Source organism: Harpia harpyja, chromosome 14 (genome assembly GCF_026419915.1).
Source record: "Harpia harpyja isolate bHarHar1 chromosome 14, bHarHar1 primary haplotype, whole genome shotgun sequence".
NCBI classification, from domain to species: domain Eukaryota; kingdom Metazoa; phylum Chordata; class Aves; order Accipitriformes; family Accipitridae; genus Harpia; species Harpia harpyja.
In genome coordinates this window covers 35,168,662-35,191,120 of record NC_068953.1, presented here as the reverse complement: position 1 = coordinate 35,191,120, position 22,459 = coordinate 35,168,662, and the positions used below count along the sequence as shown (strand labels likewise).

The window sequence follows — 22,459 nt, the reverse complement described above, 5'->3', positions numbered from 1 at the left end:
ACGTATATTTTACTTCCCAAAAACACTTAAAGGGACATGTGAAACCAGGGATCTCATCCTTTCCATTCAGGATGACTTGGCAGCATCATGCAAAAGCTTGTAATGTTACTAAATTGTCCCCTTTATAACACAATCAACAAAAGCCAGAGACTCACACCAGTATATCTTCCCTCTATGACTCCCATTTAATCTGAAATTTTTATGTATTACTTTACCCTTTCACCACTACACCAGCTGCTGAGAAAGTCACTTGTTTTCAGTTGCTTGCTAAGGGTCAACTAATGGAGATTCTTTGACGATCTGGAAGGTTATCTATACCTGTCTCCTACTGAGCTCCTTGCTCCTAGAAGGATGGACAGCATCCACTTCCAGCAATATACTATAGAAAAAGGAGGAGTAAGAATTATTTCTGAAGTTCTGAAGTTGCTCTTTGACAGACCTCATAATTCAAAGAAAGATACCTGGATGTAGAAATTAGCAACCACCAGTGAAAAGCTGGGTGAAAGGATCTCTCATGAACTTGACACATCATTTTGGAAGGTTTATCACTGTACTGAAGTAAATTAACACGTATTAATAGGCAAGATATACAAATACACGGTAGCGTTTCCAAGAGCATGGCCTTTAGGGCTCACTTCCTACAGAAGTCTATGTGAGTTCTGCAATGATCTTACTGAAAACAGTTTTGGTCAACAATGAATAATTTTGGGAAGCTCTATCATCCATTAGGGGATAGTTACATTCTGCACCCATCTGGGAATACAATCAAGTGACAGGGACAGGTTTCTGCAATATAACCCTCAAAGGGCCCCTCTTAGCTGCAGATCCACATCAGTCCAAACCACTACATTTCACTGCCTTTTTATACATTAGCCTAACAGCACAGAAGAGACTGAAAGCCAATGTGTTAACAGTGTATCCCAATGAGAGACACTGTACATATGCATATTTTACACAACCATACACAGAAAGGTAATGTGATGAAAAACAAATCACAGGAGAGCAAAATTTAAAAAATGTCCTAAAATGTGCATTTTATTCCATATCATTATACAATGTTTACATACAGGTATACTTTTAAAACTGCTCAAAGAAAGTGTGAAAAAAAGTGAGGCGAATATTAGTTTATAAATTCCTCCCCCTCCCCCAAATCCACACAAATAAAATACATTTTAAAACAATCTCTTCCAAATTTATGTTTTCTCCTGAATTTATTGAATCTTTCATTTCAACATGAAAAATACAATCGAATGAATACTCAAGGTGAAATGCTGACCTACACTTCTGTATTGAGTTGCAAGAACACAATTTAAAACCTCCAGAAGCCTTCACTTTTCTCTGTTACTTACATACCTTCATTTTATTGACTTAGAAGGCACAGAAAGTCCAAATCCTCACAGATCAATAAAATTCTGATAAAAATAAATTACTGTGCTGGACAACTTCTGACTTGTCTGATATCAAACAAAAGACTTCAGTAGAATGTTTTGTTCAAAATAGCACCATTTCCACCTGATCTCTTCTGACTATGAATCATGCTTGCTGTTAAAAATTGTAGTTGGCACTTGAGGTGGGACACTTTCTGCCACAGCTAGGATTCTTCAAAAGACTAAGCATACTGAATTGCTGAACTCTCTACAAAGTGTAGGTAACATTTTTATTGGGAAATGGCACATTTAAACCATAATGTAATGTAGCTTAACCCGCATATGGCTTGCCCATTTTGGTGTTTCCCTGACCCCTGCCTGATAATTTAGCAGATGTTCTTGTGACTGTGGTGAAACTAAAATAAAGACATGTTTATGGGGTTTCACGGCAAGCAGGTGTAAAAATAATAAAACAAATAATGTGGTTGCTGCTAAGAAGGTTTTCACATGTTGTTTAACTCCAGTAAAGTTTGATCCAGCATCTGATGCATACTAAGGTTTTCTTCTTTGGCATGCGCCACTTTCTCTGTTGTGGAATTAGAAAATTAAAACATGAATAGCAGTTCTTTGGAGGCACTGATTCTCAGAATATGAAGGCATGCAATCATCACTTCTATTGAAGGGTTTAGAAAGTTAAGAAATGTGCATGCTCATAAATACCATATCCCCAGACAACACAACTAGAGAGAATTCCAAATCAATAAAACAAATGGCAAGTAATGCAAGTTTAGAACTGTTTACAGCTGCATTTGTTAAGAGAATGCACTGCCAACAGAGATGCAATTCTTGCATGTTCTGGAATCTCTTTGCTTATAGGAATGTGGGACAGTGAATGGTGCTTTTTTTTTTTTTAGTAGGGTGATAAAGAAAATAATTAAGTTCCTTGCATACTTCAAGTTTCATGTAATTCAGAACTTGCAAAGAACAAAGAAATTAAAACTAATCTCTTCTTCAGTGAAGTGACCTTTAAGAAATTTATTTCTTCTAGAAAATAAATAAAACTGAAGTTAGTAGCTTTATATTGCATGCACACTTTTATAGGACAGTCATTTAACACACTTATTTGATACAATAAATGAGCACAATGTTCTAGAGCTGCATCCTACCAGAATCCAGTAATAGTAACTTCATACTAATGCAAGCATACCTTTAAACTGACGGGGTATTTTCAGATGGAGATCTCATTCTTAGGGTGTTTTGTTGTTTTTTTTTTTTGTTTTTTTTTTTTTTAAAGTCAAATACAAGCCCAATTCATAGTAACACAAAATTATTGCATTAAAGTCTCCAGAAAACAAAACGGCTATAAGTATCCTTTATGTAGGTTTTGAAATATGGCAATATGAACCCTGTGAACATTTTTCTCTCATCCATGTTCCAGTAAAAATCTCAGGGCCAATTACGATGTCAGGTAAACTGTCTCTCTACAAGGCAGGCTGTTACTTTCTGGATACTGTTAGCTAAATGCTGTAGCTGTTTACTGAAGTGGAAAGGAGCTATTGCACAGCCAAAGAACTTACTGCTCCTCCAAAGCAGATATGCATATAAATAATGAAAAGCCTCATCCAGAAGAAGCTTTTTCATATTTTTTCCAACAGAAACTGAGAACTTCGTCCATTAATTTACCACAGAATCAACAGCCTGAAAAAAACTATTTCTAGGTTTCTTGCTTATTTCTACATTTACTGATTCACTCTTAATGAAATTTGGAAGAAGCAGTTTTTAAACAAGTTAATAATATAGTCACACTAAAGTTTAATCCTCATTCAATGCCAGCTTTAGTTCATTAGTTAGGCGACTGTTTTGCTCAAGTTGCTGGTAGAGTTGGTCTGTACAGGCAGCAAGCAGGTTAGAATGGAAAAAAAAGAGGCAGAATGAAGACAGATTAGACAGAGAAAACAGTTAAGTAAGAGTTAATAAAGAAACTGGTCACACCACAGACAGTTCAGTAACATAGAGAAACATTTTACCTTTGTTTCTGGAACACTAGTAATTAAATAGCTACTCCAAGAAACACCTATTATAACCTACAAAGAACTGGCTAAGACTCCTGTTGTGGGGATCAGCTGTGAGACAGGTGAGAACAGAAGTGGAAGAACTGCAGCTATATTCCTAAAAGAACCAAGTTCTGCTTTAATCTTTATGTACAGTGTGTGGGAGATTTGAGTGACATTTTTCTTTGTAAACTATTTAAGATGTGGTGGAACCTCATCTGTCAGTGGAGGGAAAGCAACTGCGTCACAACCAGGGTAAGTAACAGCAGGAGAGATGCTGATAGCCAACTACCACTAGGTCTGACTCAGCCCGTACTCCTTTCCTGGGGAATCTGACAGCTGAAATGGTATTTTTGGTAGGGAAACACACTTGTGTTACTGGTATCAACACACTTCAATACCTTTAAATTGTCCAGTTGTACTTTGTAAGAAAACAAACCCAAACAGTCGGTGAACATGAAATGGAAGAATGAAAACCTGTGTTGCTCAAATACAGCAAACAGAAAGGACGGTTCACAGTCAAAGAGAACAGCCACAGCTATGTTGTGGCAGTGCATTTAGCGAGAGTTGATCTGCAGAGCGAAAGAACGTTCCATGACGGTTTTTGACCATCTTGTTTTCTCAAATTGTCCACATTATTCCCAATAGTGTAGATTCAAACTGCACTCCTGACCTCTTGATCCCAGATTATTCCCCTACAGGAAATGACTCTTTCTGATTCTTTTCCACAAGCTTCCTAACAGATTCCACAGAAATCCTGCTCCCCTGCAGGCTCTGGACACAGCAATAGCAAAGCTGTGCAGTGAGCTGGTCTGTAGGACATACTTGTGCGGTGAGCAGCAACGCCTCACAGCTTCCTCCCCAGCCCAAACTCTAACAGCCAGCTCAGTAAAACCATGGCACATTTCAGAGCTCTGATCCTGGACTGGCAACAACAGGGTCTTGTCTCTCTTATCAGGATAATGTCACATATACGTGGAAAAAAACATCGAAACCTCGGAGTAACTAAAATTGCACTTTGTTTGGCAAAGCGTATTTAGTTGTTACTGAAACATAACAACATTATTTGAACTAAGAACTTGATGCTTACCTTCATCACAAAAAACTCCTCTCTTTAATTGAGGCAGAGATTTACAGTACTTCTCAACATCCAGAATGAGACTAAAACCCCCAGGTAAAGCATGGAAAGCATTTACCAAGTGTACAGTCAGCCCCTGACTACCCACAGGTAGTCTGTCTAGGTTGCGATTTATCACTGAGATAAGAGCCAAGGGCTGGCTCTGTAGGCAGCCACCTTAGGCCAAGCAGGGAGTTCAAGCTCTGGTGCAGACCCAGTGAGGCTCAGCCTCAAGCACAGCAGAGAGCCTAGGCAAATGAGACATCAGAGCCAGCCTTGCACTCCTGTCAACAAGCCTCATGTACATGACTAGCTACACATGGCCAGACCTTGTGGGATGTACAAAATAATGCACAGGTCAGGTCCAACGGTGACAAGACTGCTGAAACACACTGCAGTGAGAAATGACAACAGCTCTGTGCAGCAGATCAGTGCAGCAGGGCCAGCTAGGAATTCTGTACGCAGCTACCTGGGTGTCTGCATTGCATTGCCCATTTCCAGTACTCTGTCCAGCAATTCATCACCCTACAGTGCAGAGAGATGATTATGTGTGTTTGAAGGAAAAGGGAAAATTTAAATACTGATGTTCAAAATTACTGTGTTGAAAATTACCAGGTTCCTACGTTGGATTTTGCTTTTTTTACTTCTCTTAAGAAACAACAGTATTGCAAGGAATTGAGGGGAAAAACAACACCGCTGCCACAATAGACCAAAACACACAATAGATTAAGGGGTTGGAGTTGCTGTAACATAGAGTTACCCTGGCTCAGCTGACAAGTGACAGCTGACCACATTCCCCATAACTCTTGCATTTGTGAAGTTAACCACATTAGCTTCAGTCATTTTACAAATGCTCATCCCATTATATTTGGTTAACCTTCACACTAAACATTTTACTTCTCAGTTGCAATATATACAGTGTATAAACCCACTTATTGTATCTCAATTGCTGATTAGTAAGTTATTGAACTTTATTATCTGGACTACCTGTGACTGCTGATAGACATCCTGTACTTGGACTTCTCCCCATAGCCAGTAACATTAGGACATGTGACATGGGTTAAAAAACTGGGATGAGAAGTTATCTGAGGATGGCGGGGGGAAGATAATGCATCCATTTGCAAGCCTTATTTGGAAAACAGGTTTTGGGGAGAGGAGGAAATCTAGGCTAGACTGCACTGCTGAATAATCCTAAAGTTGAACAAGAAATCCACATTTACATTTTTCTACAAGCTAAAAACTAAAACTCAGCTATGCTATGATGAGTTTATTTAGCTGCAGTGACTTAGGAACTTTACCAATACATACAGTGACAGGCATAATCAGAAATCAATCCAGTTTAAACTGATTCACTTTAACATGAACTGGAAAATAACTTCCTTCATTGTGAAGAAAGTGAAGTTAAAATAATGCAATAAACTCTCCAGTTGCAAATAACAGTACAAAAAAGCAAGGTGTCAGTATTTAATGCTTCATCCCGAATTAGGCACTGCCAAATCAGCTGAAAGCCAACGTTTACACTTTCAAACCTGAAATCTGTATGTTCTACTTGGCAGCATTTCATTAGTAGTGTAATCATGAGTTTTCCTACTCCAGTTCTGAAACATTTCTCATGAGTCTGCAATTCAAACTCACAAGTCTGAGCTAAGCAAGAGAGTGGAAAGCTATGGAAATCTCCCTCCTGAACTTCAATTCTACCATACCACTCGAGCAGTATATTGTGTTTAAAAAAAAAAAAAAAAGTCAGCAAGCAATGTCTTTGCTGAGTAATCGATGTATGAGAGAGGGGGAAACTTTTTTGAAATACATTTAAAGGACTGATTTGGGGTGAAAAAAAGAATTTAAAGGTTTTGATATTGTCCCTTTAAATCTGTCTCAAATATTTAAGTTAACACACACACACATTTATATAAAAGACAGGAAGTCTTCCGCATTAAGCTAGGAGAAAATTTCAGACTTTGAAGTGACAAATCTGGTGTCAAGGACTTAACTGCTCTCTCAACCATGCTCCTATGACCAAGTGACTCCAAGGAAGTAGTGTCCTTGCAGATTTTGGCCTAACAACAACTGAAAAAATTTCCATTTCATCTATTTGTCATTTTATCTGCATCAGATTTTGAGAAAGACTACGATCATAACTGGTCAGTTTTGGCCTCAAAATACCAAGAGTAGTATCCTCATCCCATATACTGCTATCACTGGCTTTGCATTGTCAACATTCAGGCAAAACTGTTTGCAGAAAAAAAAAAAAGGAAACACCAAAAAAATTTAAACCCCTAATGGCAAAAAAAGCAATTTTTTATTAATAACTGAAATAGTTATTTAAATAAATAAAAGGCAAGGGAATAGCAAAAGGGATACAGCTGGGATGTTTATTTTACATTGAGAGATGTAGAGTTTCTGTACAGCAGAGCACAAAGAGAGCATGTTCTGAGACAGGTGCTAGAGGAATAGAGTCAACTAAGCTAGAAGACAGGACAGTGAACCCATGAAACATCCAAAGCTTGGAAAGATGTTTTATCCAACCTGATGAAGATGTCTTTGGAGAAGTGAAGCAAAGAAAATTATCTGCATGAAAAGAAAAAGTGAGATAAGGTAGGAAATAAAAAAGGTGCCGTAAAGACTTCCAAAAAAGCAGCAACAGTGCAACAGAGCCCAGCATGCCAAGATGACTACTAGAGAAACACCACATCATGCTGGGACTGCATTGTTACAGTAATGTCCTCATGTACCAGTAGAGTACATTTGAAAGTTTGTTTTCCATTTAGAAACATCCCAAATTGAAGAAATACTGTAATCTCTGTACACAGAGGAGAAAAAAAGAAATCCATTTGCTTGATAAGCCACTGAGCAAAAGCAGGGGGGAAGGGGGAGTGGGCGGGCAGATATTTAAAAAAAAAAAATTAAAAGCATACAAAGCAGAGAACATTAGACCCCTACTAAAAAGTTGGGAGAGAGAGGAAGGGAAGTAATGAACAGATACAGGGATGAAAAAAAAGCAAAGAAAAAACATGTAAAATATGGGTGCACGCAAAATACATCTCAAGCTCTGAGCAAAGCTTATACCTTGCTGAAAGCATGCTAGCTTCCAAAAAGTTATGCTGGGACTAAACATCGCACCTCACAAGCGCTTGAGAGCCACAACTCTTCCTCTTTCCCATGTCAACTGCACTGGGTTCATGCAAGTGAAAGGCATGAGCATGGGAAGGTGGATTTAGCATAGCTGACCTCTGTTCAGAGTTTTAGGTTGATGGAAGAAGTCAGTTTGTATCAAACACTGCAGGCACTACTCACACCTTACAATTGATCACTCTCCTGCTTTCCTGCTGCCTAATACACTATTTTTCTTCTTATGACTAAAGTTGATATTACTGCATTTTTGGTATATGCAAACTAAATTACTACTACCCTCCACAAAATATGCAGAAGCAACCTACAGTTGTCACTTTTATGGGTTTAAATGACAAAGTATTTTAAATCAATTTAAATCAATTGTATTTTAAATCAATTGTAATTTAGTGGTAACAGTTGAAATTTTCAGAGTAGTTAATGAAATTCAGATAGACACTTTCCACTGTCATTAATAGAGAATACAGCTAAATCTAAATTTCTTTGAAACTTTTGTAGGAACTCTGCCAGAGAAGAACCGTGACAGCGGAAGAATACACTCTGAATGCAACTCATACCGAGGCAATTTTCTTCGGTAAACTGAACACGATGGGCCTGGCAGACAATGCTTGAACAGAGGTGAACTGAAAGGATAAATGCAGCACTACAAACAAACGGCAACCACAAGACACAACGATTGCAGATGCAGAATGAAACAGTAAACACGAGCTTATTAAGCAGCTTACAAAATCACCATGAGTATTTACCAGGCTAGGCACAACACTCACCCACACTCTGCCACGGTAAAGAAATTGTTCATGGTATTTTGTACACCTAGTCTCGCTAAAGGAATGCGTCTCCCGCTACAGAGGGAGCATAATTTCACAAGGCCGGAACCGCGCAATCAATGAGGGCAGGGAAGCAGGTGCAGGCACAAGCTGGGAAGACATTTACATGGAAGTCATATCATTGAGAGCGTGGTCCAGCTCCTCACTGATGGCTTTGTACTTCAGTTTCTGAGCATATAGCTCATCTAACATTCCCCCAAGGGAAGGCAGAGGTGTGCAAGGAAATGGAGCGTGGTCACAGGATGGAAGGTGAAGGTGGTGGCATGGGATACCATCCAGAAGCCATAGAAAAGAGGAAGAGCGCATAGAAAGAGGTGTTGTGACAGACAAAACAAAACAAAAATTACAAAATTAGAGAAGAATAAAAAAGAAAATGAACAGCGAATAGTTTTATGTGACAAGTTCACTAACTACACTGCCATGGGGCAACTTGTGATATAGAGAAAACAAAGGAAAGAAAGTGTACCAGGGAAGCAAAATTCATGTTTCATTGCCCTGGATTTTTGCTTTAACGCACATAAGGAGGGCACACAGGAGCTAAGGAGAAAAGATCCAAAAATGGGGCTCAAGGAAGATGCTACCATTTATTTTCTATCACCTTTTTTTTTTTTTTTTTTAAAAACCACTCTGGTTTGTGTGATGTCATAAACTCAGTTTCTTACAGCAATTTTTGTTCCTTCTAAACACTTACCTTTCTTCTCTGCTTCCTTCCTGAGTCAGTGATCATAAATTTTCAGCAGCTTCCTAGATATTTCATACCCTTTATGCAGAAGTCAGACTGCCATGCCAAGCAATTAAGCTTCTTAAAATCCTAAACTTAGAGTAATGCATCTAAATAGTAAACTCCACCTAACTTTTAATTACAAAGCGCTACTGAATTATTTTCTCCAGAGGGAGAAAGCACATTCTACTACTCTACTGCAGTTCTAGAAGATTTATCAAAACCTTGAAAGAAGCTCACTGAAGTTAAATAAGCTGTCCTGATTATGTATACAAACCATTAGCTTTACTGAAAAACAGCAACTGGTCTATGTCACAGAATGCCTGCCCTGACCCACACTTATCGCAGTAATAAATTAGGTTAGCTTGCTACATTCCTAATTATTATAAACATAACACAGCTCTTCATCAGCTTTTTAGTAAGATAATAATCTTATCATCTGATCATTTACCCTATACATTTACATACCTCCAAGTAGAAGAGTATAAAGAAAAAAAAAATGAAAGGAGTCTTGAGAACGTGAGAGAAAAAGGAACAGGCAAGAGCAAAACACTGTTCACCTGAAGCATTTAAGTTATCAATACATTTCAACTGGAAAACATTTTGCATATTGTACTCTTTAGGCAGACCCATTTATATAAGCAGGACAAGTTAGGCGAGTAGAATTGGGCACTCAAAAAAAAAAAAAAAAAGGAGAATAAAGAATCTGTATTTCTATAGTAAGTGAGAAAAATAAAACCCCATACCTTCTAGGTCATCAATGCTCTTCTCCAGCTTGGTTACTGACCTCTCAGCAAATTCAGCACGGGTCTCAGCCTGAAGTCGAGACAAAACCAGACTACTTTAGGAAACACACACATAGTACTTAAGAATAGAGGAGCAACAATTCAAATGAGGAAAAAAGTACAATGACAGGAGGCAAATAATAAGGCAATATTAATTTTTAGGAGAGACATTTAACATTAAATTGTCTCCAAAATGACACGTTCATCCTTAAAGCATCAAAGTAGTGTTTATAGTAAAAGAATCAAAGTTGCATTGGAAGATCCATTGTAAAGAACAGCTCTAATTTTACCTCCTTCAGTTTGTCAGTCAGGACTTTAATCTCCTCTTCATATTTGTCTTCCTTCTGTGAGTACTGTAATTAGAAAGAGGATCACTGATATTAGACCAGGTATTCTAAATATAGGAAAAAATACCACATTCGAGACTCTCTTCTAATAGATCAACTCTATACAAGAAATTAACATGGGTATAACTAAATTAATTCCACTTACCAGACTGTGGTAATACACAGTTTATTACAAGATTCAAACTTCCCTTGAGTTATATTCCAGTGCTATATGGTGGGAACTTTGAGTAGAAATTAGTACTACAGTTTTAAAGAGGAGTGGTATTTGAAGAAACTTAATATTAGCACACAAGTGCCATTTTGAGGGACATTCTATAAATAATATTTAATTCTGTCAGACTACTTAACAGAACGTGGTCAAATAATACTGACCTATTTGGAGCTAGAAGGAATGCTAGATTCCAATAAAAGCCAAATATGAATTGAGTGGTAAGTCCAAATGCTTCTACTGACAACGGCCTTGCTGAAATGCTGCAAAGTGATCAGCATGTAAAGAAAACCCCACAGGCCAATCCAGATGACAACGTGACAACGTAAGGGACACATTCTCACATAAGTCTCTAGCCTACCTTCTCAGCCTGAGCCTCCAGCGACTTCAGGTTGTTGGTCACAGTTTTCAACTCCTCTTCAAGCTCAGCACATTTGCTGTTATTTCGGAAGGAAGGCAGGAAAGGGGCGGATGGAAGATTCAGTCAAGCAAAAGAAACAGGAGAAAATAGGGGGAAAAGATAGAGAAAAATGAAAACAATTACAGAGCAAAAGAACGGCCTCAAAAGCAGCTGAATCCATCACAGATTGAAAGCAACTCTTTACGATGCCAAATTCCATTTCAAGTGTACATTACGATGACAACCAGACAGAAGTTATCTACAGCCCTTGGCTTACACAGAAATATTTACATAGCCTTTACACGTGAGACAGTTCAGCTTCTTTTTGGCTGCACAAGAGATCAGTTTTAAAAGTAAAAATGAATAAACAAAAAAGAGACCAAAGAAAACCACCAAAGCAAGGTGCAAAGAGAGTAGAGAGCGTAGTGAGGACGTAATTTGTTACTACTGAGTGAGCTAACAGGCTATGGAAGCTGAAAGACTTGGGTTGCAGTTAAACCTAAAAACTGGTTATTAGTATCAGTACCTTATCCTCTGCAGCCATTAATGCTTTCAAGGTTTGATCCATTATTCTTAACTGTTCTTCCAGCTGTCGGACTTGGCTGTTAGTGAACACATGAAATGCACAAAAGCCATTCACAAAATCAGTGTGCAGGTACAGCATGCAGTGACAAAACACACGCGCACACACATATGAACACATTTACTTTGGTGTTGACCATTTATTTCAACCGTTAGAGTAAATGAGGAAAACATAGCTTTGAGCTGAACACACAGTGTAGTGCCAATGTCTCATGCTGTTACAGTTGTCTTGTAGCACCTCACACACATCTCGGGGCACTTACCTTTCTGATAGTTCAGCACGTTCCTCAGCCCGCTCCAGGTCACTCTCAATGATCACAAGCTTACGAGCCACCTACAGGAAAAGGCAAATGACAATCAGGGATATTATGTTGCTGCAGCACACATTAACTGTTTCTAGAACCTACAAAGCAGGCAGTTGGGCCTCTTCCCATTTTCTGGTCAACCCACGAGTTTTGATTATGTGACATCTTCATTATTCATTTGAGTCTTTGTTGTCTGACATTTTCAAGACCTCTCTTTCATTCACCAAAAAGCAACTTAAAAATATTTTTCTCCTTAAGAGACCAGGGAATACTCTCAACCATTTTCATGCAAAGATCTGAGCACAGATCTCCTGCCACCTTGTTCCCTGAGGTATCTGGGTGCCCACTTTTCCTTCCACAGCTGCAAAGAGTGGTGTTTGTGACCTTTTAAACTTAAAAGACAAAGGGAAAAAAACCAAGAATTACAGGCACAGCCTAAAAGGCTTTAGAAACAGAGGACCTGCACTCAAGAACTGACCTCTTCATACTTGCGGTCAGCCTCCTCAGCAATGTGCTTAGCTTCTTTAAGCTGGATCTCTTGGATTTCCATCTTCTCTTCATCCTTTTGGGCTCTATTTTCAATGACCTTCATTCCTCTGAAAGATGTGAAAAACAGGAAATGCAAGGTTCAGGGCTTGCCAGTTTATCTCCAGCTCCACTACTACTGGAGTGCGACTTTCAGACAGGTGTATTAAGGTGAACAAAGCACATCAGATACTTGATTCTTCACACCATAGACCTAGTCCTGTGCATTCACACTTCAGAAGTTCAGAAGTTCAAAGGAAAGAAGCATGTCTTAGGAAGAAAGAAAATTTAATTTGTTTAGCTCTTACCACAGTTCAGCTCTACTACTCCTTTTCATTTTAAATTGAAGGAAAACCGATCTTACAGAAAGGTAAATAAAGGGTCTTGCTTCTGAAGACCTAATAAGATGGCTAAAGACATCTGTCCTTTTACACTTATTGTGAAGCAGCATGTTACAACGCCTGCAGGACTGACAGGCATTATGTTTATGGGCCAGACAGATTCCTCTGAGTTTTGCCACGTCAGAGCCCTAGAGCACTGAAGCTCTCCGTGCTCTGCATAAGCAAAATTTAACTCCTTCATAACAGGAAACATTGTGTATTGCCCCTTCCATGCATGCTTGACCCTAATTCTCTTAACTATTTCACAAAAGTCTCAGACACTCTTCTTTTCAACAGGCTGCGTTGTTAGTGAGGTAGAAATGCATATGCAGAATACATAGGATTCTTTCCCAATAAAAGGCACTATCACAGATATAAAATACAATTTGTAGAAGTAAAAAAGATGATCTTCCAAAACCACAAATCTTGAGTTCCTAACTTATATTAAGTACTTCTGGAAATCACAGCCTAAATCTGAAGGAATTATGCTCTCACTCCTTTGCTCACCTTCATGTACCAACCTCACCAACAGAAGAACCAAAGCCTCTTCCAGCACTTTAGCTATTCTCCAGGTGAGATTTTTCTACCCACAATGAAATCAAGAATCACCCAACAACACAAGAGTACAGATCACCCTCAAAGAGTTGTCTTCCAAATACAGAAGGATGGGCTGGGCCAAGCAGTTTTTCCAGGACGTGGCATGATACACCAAAAGCCCTACCCCACTTAAATCCTATCTTTACAATTGAGACATGAAAGAGAATTCAAGCCTACACATTTTGGATATCCCTACAGACAAGATGTAACTCAAGTCCATGTAGGCAAAGGAAGAGTGGATTACACATGTTCAGAAACATAGGAGTGGTTTAATTTACTTCCCCAACCCACACCCTGGCAATTATCATCTTCGTCATAAGGGTAACAATCCATTCAAGAGTGGCCCCACCCACCTTTCACTCTCATCTGCAGCCTTCTCGGCCTCCTCCAGCTTCTGCAGGGCAGTAGCCAAGCGCTCCTGAGCCCGATCCAACTCTTCCTCAACCAGCTGGATGCGTCTGTTCAGAGAAGCTACTTCGCTCTCAGCCTAAGCACAGGGAAAACAGAAATTAATTCATAATAAGGCACACATCACCTCTTGTGAAAGATTATTCCACATACCTGCTAGTGCCATTTAACAGCACTTTAGTAATTTCTGACTTCATCCACTAAAAAGGCCATACACAGAGATGTACATGCCCTCATTGAATTGTGAAGTTATTGCTTAATAGAGGAAAAAGTGATTAATGCTTCTTTTAAATGAAGCACATTAAGGACTGTACAATTTGTACTAGAAAGAACTGCACTGGAAGAATTATGCATCGTTTCCCAAATATTTTTCTGTTATTGTATTTGCACACATTAACCAATTATATTCTCCCCCTCCCCCCGTTTGTTTTTTTTTAAATCAAATCAACACAAACTAATTACCCCATTCTTCTATGTTATCCCAAATTCCTTATTTATGACCTTTTGCCATATTTTGGTAAGAATTTCCTCAAGTTCCATAAGAAGGGTTCAGTGTAAACATGCAAAAATACACCTAGATCAGCATTTGCGATGAGACAGCTGACACAGAGAGAGCATGAGAACATTTAAGAAATGCCCAAATACTCACAAGTTTTGTTTACAGGCAAGCTATGCAAGAGCTGACAAAGAAGGCACCAGCAGAGGCTACATCCCAGAAGGGCCCCGGTACAGGCAACAACCACTTCAAACTTCTCCCCCCCCTCCCCATACTACCATCCTCAAACTTCCCCCAGATTTGCCTTTCTTGCATTACCTGTTCACTTAATCTTCTCTATAACACTTGCAGCAACTCATCTGCCTCTTTTCATTACAAGCTTTTACTTCTGACATTCTCAAACCTACACTTGCCAAGTTGCCAAGTAAGTTCTAAAACAGCCTTCTCATAGTAACCTCATTATTAAACTTCACTTCTTTCAAAACGATATTAAGCTCAAAATACATATAAAAGGTCATTATTCTAAAAAGTTAATTACTTCCAAGAATAACAGTTAGTCTTCATTAGTAATGAAAATGATCTTACTATATATGAGGAAGTACACATCTGGATTTCCTATGATGTTGGGGTGGGGCGGGGAGGGGATGGGGGAGAACCAACCCTCTATCAAAAGTAGATACCAAAAGTATCAGTTTGGTACTTTGTCTTTAAATAAAAATTTAAGGAACTGCTATTTGTTGCTTTTACTAACCAGAAGCAGCTGGGTATAGTTGACCACAGCTAAAATTTTGTTGTACATAATACAAGAAAGAATAACTTACACACCAGACAAGTGAAACCACCTTTGACATAACAGTAACATTGCCCCACTAGAATGATTGGAAGTAACACATAAACAGGGAAGCAAATATGTATTTGAACATTAACGAGTATTGACAGTGAACATGTAGAACCAGGAGTAGAAGAGACTTCATCTTTAGACATCCACATTAACCCAAATATAAAATCTTTAGCTGTGTAATCAAGCAGCAGTACTCCAAACTTGTATTTTCAGACTTCTGGCTTTAAACAGTAAGAATTTGAACATTCTGATTTGAGAAAGAAAACCACCTTTCACAAATGCTACCCTTGGGAAATTTGTAATGTTACAAGTTAATTATTATCACGTCAAGACTCCTCGTCATGATAAGAGCATACAATATGCTTAGAAAACACAGGGTGACTAAAGTTCAAGTTTTTACTTCCTGCTCCAGTAACTTAATAAGGGTTTACCAAACAGCCTTATATGGCCCAAGTTATTCTTCTGCAGAGCAGGACTTCTCTCCTTATATGGCAAGGAAGGAAAAAACCCCAGTGACATTAAGGGGCACTCCCACAGCTAACAAACATAACCTTCTGCGTTTTTGCCATAGCACTTATACACCACATATTTTTACAATGAGCGATGACATGGATAAGTTACCATCGGGTGTTAATTATTACTGTTGTAAGAGAGATTCTGTTTTCCAGAAGAAGGAAGAAAAATGCATTCTGAAAATGTGATTACCAGTAGCCCCTTGAGATGCATGCACTGAAAACAGAAGAGATTCTTTTTTAAAGCAATGGCTGCTAGTCACCATCTTGAAACTTTTAACGATCTGGTTTAACAATCAAAAGCTGTAACCTGTGATATGTTTTGACCACAACTTTAGCTTTTTCATTGTTTGCGTATCTGTACCTTGCACAGGAAGAAAAAAAAAAAAAAACCCAAACCCCAGAACAACCCTAGCTGGTCACATGCTATACATGTAAGGTATTACACTAAGGGAAGGGTCAGATTCACACCTCAGCTTGCTTGCTGCAACATTCTTAAAGCCTCCCTTCTCAAGCATGCAGAAATACAGCTGTGGCAATAAAAATATCCATACATAGCTAGCATTATAGAACAGGGACAGGTCTACACTTGCCTGTGAGTTTAGTTTTCTGCCTTTATTCACCCCAGCACTGACCCCTCCAAAAACTTAAATACCATGTAAATGTACTCTGCAAATTCCACATCATCCACATAAACCAACTCCAGGGAAGAGACAAACATTAACCCGTAGGATCCTAAGCCTTATAGCAACGTGGCCGAGCTCTAATGGGAAGACTTTACCAGCAAGCTGTAATCGCTCTTCCAGCGCTACTCCTTCTGCCACAAAACGTAACGGCAAACCTCCCCATTTTAATGGGAATCCCTTAATATATTGTTTAAAACAACACATGTTACTGAAAGTAGAAAAATTAGTGTCCTTTACTCCATTAGTCCACAAAGCTTAGAAGAGTACAGGTTTTTTTAAAGACAGAAGCCCTTATGAAACAAGTTAATGACTGTGACATGATCCCTCACTGAAAAAAAAAGGGTATGTGAAGTGATTTGCAAGAATACAGTAGTTACACAAGCGTAAGGAGCCATATATTGCTCCTTGGGAAGATAACCTGCAAGTAATCAGAAGGCTCTTCCTTTGAACTTGCTGCCCAGAATGTGCAGAAAGTCCCACATTATAAGGAAATCCAATAATCACCATTTCTTCTATTGTAACAAACTATACAAATAAGAAATTTGTTCTTTTGCGTCACTTGTATGCCACCACTGAAGACACTAAAACCACCACAAAGGACACTGTGCGTTTTATAGCAGGAAACATTAAGTTACAGCTGCTAGAATTCCCCAAGGTCAGTGGCAAGGCAAACAACAGCCCTATCAGTGTTTTGCTGTAACTGCCACCCATAACTACATCTCTCCGCTATGTGAGTCTCTGCCTAAAACGATGCCTACTGTTCCTTTCCCATCTTAGCTAGGGGTTTTGACAAGCTAAACGTACTACAGACATATACGGACAGGGGCCATATGATCACAGCATTGTGGTGTTTTCAGGTACTGTAGGTAAGTAGTCGGGTGTGGCCACCTCAGGTTCAGTCCTAAGTACATAACCTCTTAACAGTCAGCATGCTGACTTCCCAGAACTGAACTCGTTTGGACTGGATAAGCAGACAACTGGCACTTGCAAAAAAAAAAAAAAAAAAATCATAAAAGCTTGCTCAAAACCCAACACAAAGCATCTAATCTCAAACATCTCGCCTAAATGTAACCTCATTCCAGCTTCGCGTTTTGGTGTTGGCCAGCAGACCTAGCGTGGTTCTACTTCGGCACCGCAGCTTCACCTGCCCCACGCACCACTGAGGCTACCAAGCCGGGGAGCACAGCGTTCCGGGCCGAAGACCGCAGTGACCCACTCTTCACCTGCGGCCCCGGGCCTGCCCGCCGGGGGCAGCGGCCTCCGCCCGCAGCGCGGGGAGGGGGGCACCGCAGCGGCCGGCAGGTAACCATTTTGTGGGAGGCGGCGGCGAAGGAAGCAGCCGCCCGACCCGCCGGCCGGGGAGCAGCGAGGGTCAGCCGCCCCCCCCCGGCGGCCCCCCGCCCGCTCCCACCGGGCCGCGGCCCCGAGTCGAGCCGAGCAGAGCCGAGCCGGCGGCCCTACCTCCTCCCGCAGGGCCCGCTCCTGGTCCACCTCCCGCTGCAGCCGACCCGCCCGCTCCTCGGCGGCGTCCGCCTGCTCCTGCAAGCTCCGGATCTTCCTCCGCACAGCCTCCAGCGAGCTCATCGCCGCCATAGCCGCCTCTCGCCCGCCCAGCCCGCCCTAGCCCCGGAAGTCCCCCCGCGCCGCAACGCACCGCGCACCGGGGCGGGGCTGCCGGCACCGAGCTGGGAGCGGCGCAGCGCACCGCCGGGGCGGGCACGGAGGCAGGCCCCAGGGAGAGGCAGGCCCCAGCCGGGAACGGGCTCTGCGGCGCGGCGGGGCTGGGCCAGCCGGGCGGGGCAGGGCAGGGCCGGGCCGGGCCGGGCCGGGCCGCGGCGGCCGTCTCCAGGTGGGCGCGCTGGGGCGGCAGCGCCCCCTGGCGGCGCAGCGCCCCAAGGCTCCGGCGGACCGTCCCGGGGCCGGGGGTCGGGCCCCCCCCCCCCAAACCGCCCCGGTATGAGCGTAATAAAACGACACCGAGCACCCCGCCCCCCGCTGCTGCACCTAGCCTAGCTCCTGAGACACGGGGAGGGGAGAGGGAGCTGCGGCTGCTCCCCTCCCAGGTGAGGTGGCTCAGGGGATGTGCCCGGTTTTTGCGAGGCGAGTGATACCGGCGAGTTAAGGTTTCCTCATCCCCCGTGGAAGGCGAGTCCGCCCCAGGGAGCCGGCACGCCCTCCCCTGGCCGTGCCTTCTTCCTAAGGCTTGGAACTATCCAAACTAGTAGGGCAAATACTGGGTCAACTGCAATGCCCCAAAGATACTCTGCACTGCCAAAAAACAAAGACGTCCTTAAAATGTCAGACATATTCAATGCATGCCATTAAATACAGCATTTACCTTGATGAAAACAAGCCAGCCACTTGCCTACCCTCCACCTGAGGGATGACTGCAAATAAAATTGCCCTCAACTAGCTTTCAAATGCTGTTTTCCAGCAAAGGAAAATGGGATTGGTTAGGAAGACCTTTCATTTCAAAAAGGGAATCTAGTAGCATTTCTCCTGCCTTCATCCTAGGCGAGCTATTTCCAAATAGTCTGCATACTTTTCCTTATAAGGAATATCTCCCCTGGATCTATATGTGGCTCCTTTGAACAAGTTAAATAAATGTCCTGCTAGGAAGCTGCCTCTCATCTGTGCAGCCATACACAGAAGAAGACAGACATCTGATCCGCATTATACGCAGAACCCCTCTCTCCCGTTCCTATGGACACTTATGTTTGTTAAGTTCTTGAGTTCTTTCAAAGCTATACAACTTAATTGCCATACTGAAGTTAAACCTTTTTTAATCCTTTGTTCATTTTAGAAGTAAAATAAGATAAAAGCATGTTGTCTTTCATGCAAAGTTGGTTTTGTAACACTTCCCCTTCTAAAAGTATTCTTCCTCCCCTAAATACTTGGCTTGCTTCATCCGTGGCAACTCCTCTTTTTATTATGGCTTTGAGGTTAATTTTTAAAACTGAGTTATAGGAAAAGGATGGTCATTGCTTTGGAAATACTGTGGTTTCACCTAATCCTGTAATTCAGACCTGAGATTTACTCAGAGAGAATTGGATTGTACAGCAGCAGCCATAGAGATCCGGACCTTAAATGCAGACAATAAACTCACATGGTTCCATGCATGCAATACATTAAATGCATGTCAGGGGCAGACAGGTGGGTGGGATGAGGGCCTGGGAGAGGCACAAGCTCTTGCATTATTACCATATAAAGTGCTGAGCTATATATATCTCCCAGCTTGCTCCCAGGATCCCTGTCCTCTGAACTGCAAACCTAGCAAGTATCATCTTCCAGATGATTTTCTCTCACATGAGACCGGACTTTTCTTTGACAAGTGAAACAGTTCCAGTGATTTCCAGAAATAAAAAAACAGGAGAGGATCTTTTATCTCAGGGACCAGTGAGTGAGCCAAACTAGTATCTAGCAGCAGTTCTAACACACGCATGCCTAGGAACAGCTCTCTTGAAGACAGAACTAGCAGCCCTTGCTCTTCTGGATCTCCCTCTCCTAGATCTAATTGCTATTAACTCTCTGCTTCTGTTTCACTATCAAGATAGTGTTGTTCCAGCCTGAGCCATTTTACCCATCACCTGAACCGACAATCCACCCTTTCTTTACTTTCACGTCTAGAATGGCAAATACACATGAAAAGCACATGTCGAGTGAGCAGAAACCCAATCAAATGCCTCTGACTGTGCAAACCTCATGCAAGGAGGCAGTGCTGTGTTTCCCACCTCCCTGCCCAGGAGGTGCCTGGACTCTGCCCTCAGCAAAGCTTTGGAGCACTGCTTGGTAGGAGTCCTGGCTGTCCTGCGCAGAGGGAGTGTGTGGTTTCTGTACTGGCGTGGTGGTGGAAGGGATGGGGATAACTTACATCTGTGGCCTTTTTGTCAGCCAGTTCCAACTTTTCCTGTGCATCTTTAAGAGACTCGGAGTATTTGTCCAGCTCATCCTCAGTGCCCTTCAGCTTCTTTTGTAGAGCCACCAGCTCGTCCTCCAGCTGTGATACGGGTGGAAAGTGGTGGAGGGGAGGGCGGGCAGGAAAAGGTGCAGCAGGCAACGTGATCGTGCAAACGGAGAAGTGCGAGTGCAGAAGAGACAGAAAAGGACAGACGGACAGAGAGAGAGAGAGAGAAGGAGAGACAGTTAGATTCTCTTTGCTTGTGGCAAGGGCACGATACCTTGGCAGCATTCTCCTCTGCGGAGAGGAGACTATCCTCAGACTTGTGTAGCTCTTCCAGCACTTGGTCCCTTGCATCCTCCGTCACATGCAATTGCTTTTCCAATTGCACAATGTCATCCTCTAACTAGGTGCACAAGAGGAAATACAATGCACAAATATGTTTCTCCCTGGGCTTAGAAAAGTGGGAAATGAATTTTTAAATCCCTTCCCTTCCTCCCTCCTCCTTCAGGATCTCCCAGAAATGTGCCACCAATGCGCCCCCCTCCCCCAAATGAATAAAGCCCCAGGTGTAAAGAAGGGGGGTTGGAGAAGGCCAGGAAAATAGGATACACATCTGGGGGGGGGGGCAGCTGGAATCGGACAAATCTGCTGGGTGGTGCTGGAGGCAGCGAACACAGCTTTAAGTGTCCTATGCCAAATTGCAGCACGGCTGTCCATTGCTAACCAGGTGCTCAAGGCAGTCTCTCCCAGCCATGCCCCTACGACAAAGGCACAGAGGCCATGCGGCTGTCCCAGGGCCCCGCTCCCTAGCTAGGGTGCTGGGGGCAGGCGGAACGACCTCCTGCCGGACCCCAGGGAACCTCCAGCCAGGGGCTGCCATGGGGAAGCTCCGTCTTGGGAAAAGTACAACCAGCTCTGCAGGGAGTGAATAGGGGGGAATACAACAAGGTACATTGGGGAAAAAAAAAAGAAGAAAAGAGAGAGAAAGGAGTCGTCTGGAAAGACTTGCGCCCTGGCGCTGGCCGCGCCCGGGCCCATGGTGCAGACCTGCTTGCTTCTCTCCTCCGCCGCCTTCTTGTCCGCTTCGGCTTGCTCGGCTCTGTCCAAGGCGTTCTCCTTGTCCAGCTTCAGCATCTGCATCTTCTTCTTGATGGCATCCATGGCGGCGGTGGGCTAGGGCGCGTCCCCGCGCGAATTGCACCCGAAAGCAAAACTTGAAAAGCTGCGGGACAGCCCCGAGTCGGAGACCCAGCCGCGGCCCCCGAGGGAGCGGCGCGGAGCGGTGCGGAGCTGCCGGGCGGCGGGGCTGATCCGTGCGGGACGGGGCGCCGGCAGAGTGCAAGCGGTGGGCAGGGAGCGCCTCACAGATATGTACTTTCCCAGGGGGCTGACTGCATTCCTCAAGACATCCAATACTTTTTTGGAAAGGTTTTTTTTTTTTCCCTCCCTCCTCCGTTCGTCCCTACCCCTTTCCCTCTCTCACTCCCCCCCGGCTTTTTTCGGAGGCTCAGCGCTCCCATTCGCTGCTGCCTGCCATTTGACCGTAGATATGACTATATATGGGATGCGATGGGCGAGGTAAGGCGGGGGAGCAATTTGTTCCCATTTCCAAATAGGCAGGACGGGACGTTTCGCTGCTACTCCTGGGAGGAAAAAAAAAAAAAAAAAAGGCAAAAAAAAAGCAGCAGCAAGCCGGAGCCCGGGGAGCGAAGGAGACGGCCGCGCAGGCTGCTCGGGGCGCGCAGGGAGTCTGGGTGACACCAGCCCCGTGCTGGAGCCGTCCCCACCCGTAGAAATCAATCTGTTTTAAAGCAGGAGGGTGGCGGAGCCGGCCGCACTAGACGGCAGGGGAACACGCGGGGCTGCGGGGGGCAGCTGGAAGGGCAGTAAGGGGTTAACTGCATGCACGTACGGAGCGACTGCGTTTGAAGACCTTCCCCCCGGCAGCCAGAGGCAGGGAAGGGGAAGGAGGAGGAGGGGGGGGGGTATCTCTACTGAACAGTCAGGCTGCAGCAAGTGCGGGCAGCGGGGCGCTGGGCCGGCCCGTACAGCGCCGAGCACGAAGACCAGACTTCGCGGCGAGGCCTTGGCCGGGCGGGCAGTGCTGCGGGCAGGGCAGAGCTGGGCAGAGCTGGGCAGAGCTGGGCAGAGCTGGGCAGGGCAGGGCAGGGCAGGGCAGGGCAGAGCTTCCGCCGGGACCCACACCGAGGGGCAAGGGGCTGAGGTGCGACCCAGACCCCCCGGGCAGGTGACCATCGAGGGCACAGGAGGGCT

At 43.2% G+C, this 22,459-nt stretch overlaps 1 protein-coding gene across 17 annotated transcripts; it reads right to left on the bottom strand.

The window, feature by feature from the left end:
- Nucleotides 1-1,008: 1,008 nt before the first annotated feature.
- Nucleotides 1,009-21,541, bottom strand: TPM1 (tropomyosin 1). Of its 17 annotated transcripts, none has more exons than XR_008238142.1 (10): nt 21,233-21,540; nt 20,156-20,281; nt 13,695-13,828; nt 12,318-12,435; nt 11,798-11,868; nt 11,479-11,554; nt 10,288-10,350; nt 9,959-10,028; nt 8,432-8,676; nt 6,894-7,103 (listed from the first exon to the last, which is right to left on the bottom strand). XR_008238142.1 is itself a non-coding variant. In XM_052807134.1 (10 exons), the coding sequence occupies exons 1-10, from the start codon at nt 21,344-21,346 to the stop codon at nt 7,100-7,102; spliced, it is 855 nt and encodes a 284-aa protein (XP_052663094.1). In that variant the 5' UTR covers nt 21,347-21,538; the 3' UTR covers nt 6,894-7,099. The 17 variants fall into 17 exon arrangements, 13 of the variants coding, with proteins under 13 accessions (XP_052663095.1, XP_052663091.1, XP_052663100.1 ...); XR_008238141.1 differs by lacking the exon at nt 11,479-11,554 and adding an exon at nt 10,914-10,989 and having other exon boundaries at nt 21,233-21,537; XM_052807134.1 differs by lacking the exon at nt 11,479-11,554 and adding an exon at nt 10,914-10,989 and having other exon boundaries at nt 8,598-8,676; nt 21,233-21,538.
- Between the last annotated feature and the right edge of the window lie 918 nt (nt 21,542-22,459).

Bases quoted from the DNA above. Each gene is read 5' to 3' on its own strand.
- TPM1 (XM_052807130.1), bottom strand. From the start codon at position 21,346: ATGGATGCCATCAAGAAGAAGATGCAGATGCTGAAGCTGGACAAGGAG. The intron at 11,869-12,317 runs GTCAGTTCTTGA...CTTTTCCTGTAG, and splicing joins CTGACCGCAAGTATGAAGAG to GTGGCTCGTAAGCTTGTGAT. The intron at 7,104-9,958 runs GTATGGGGTTTT...CTTTTCATGCAG, and splicing joins GAGCATTGATGACCTAGAAG to ATAATTTTCTTTGCTTCACT.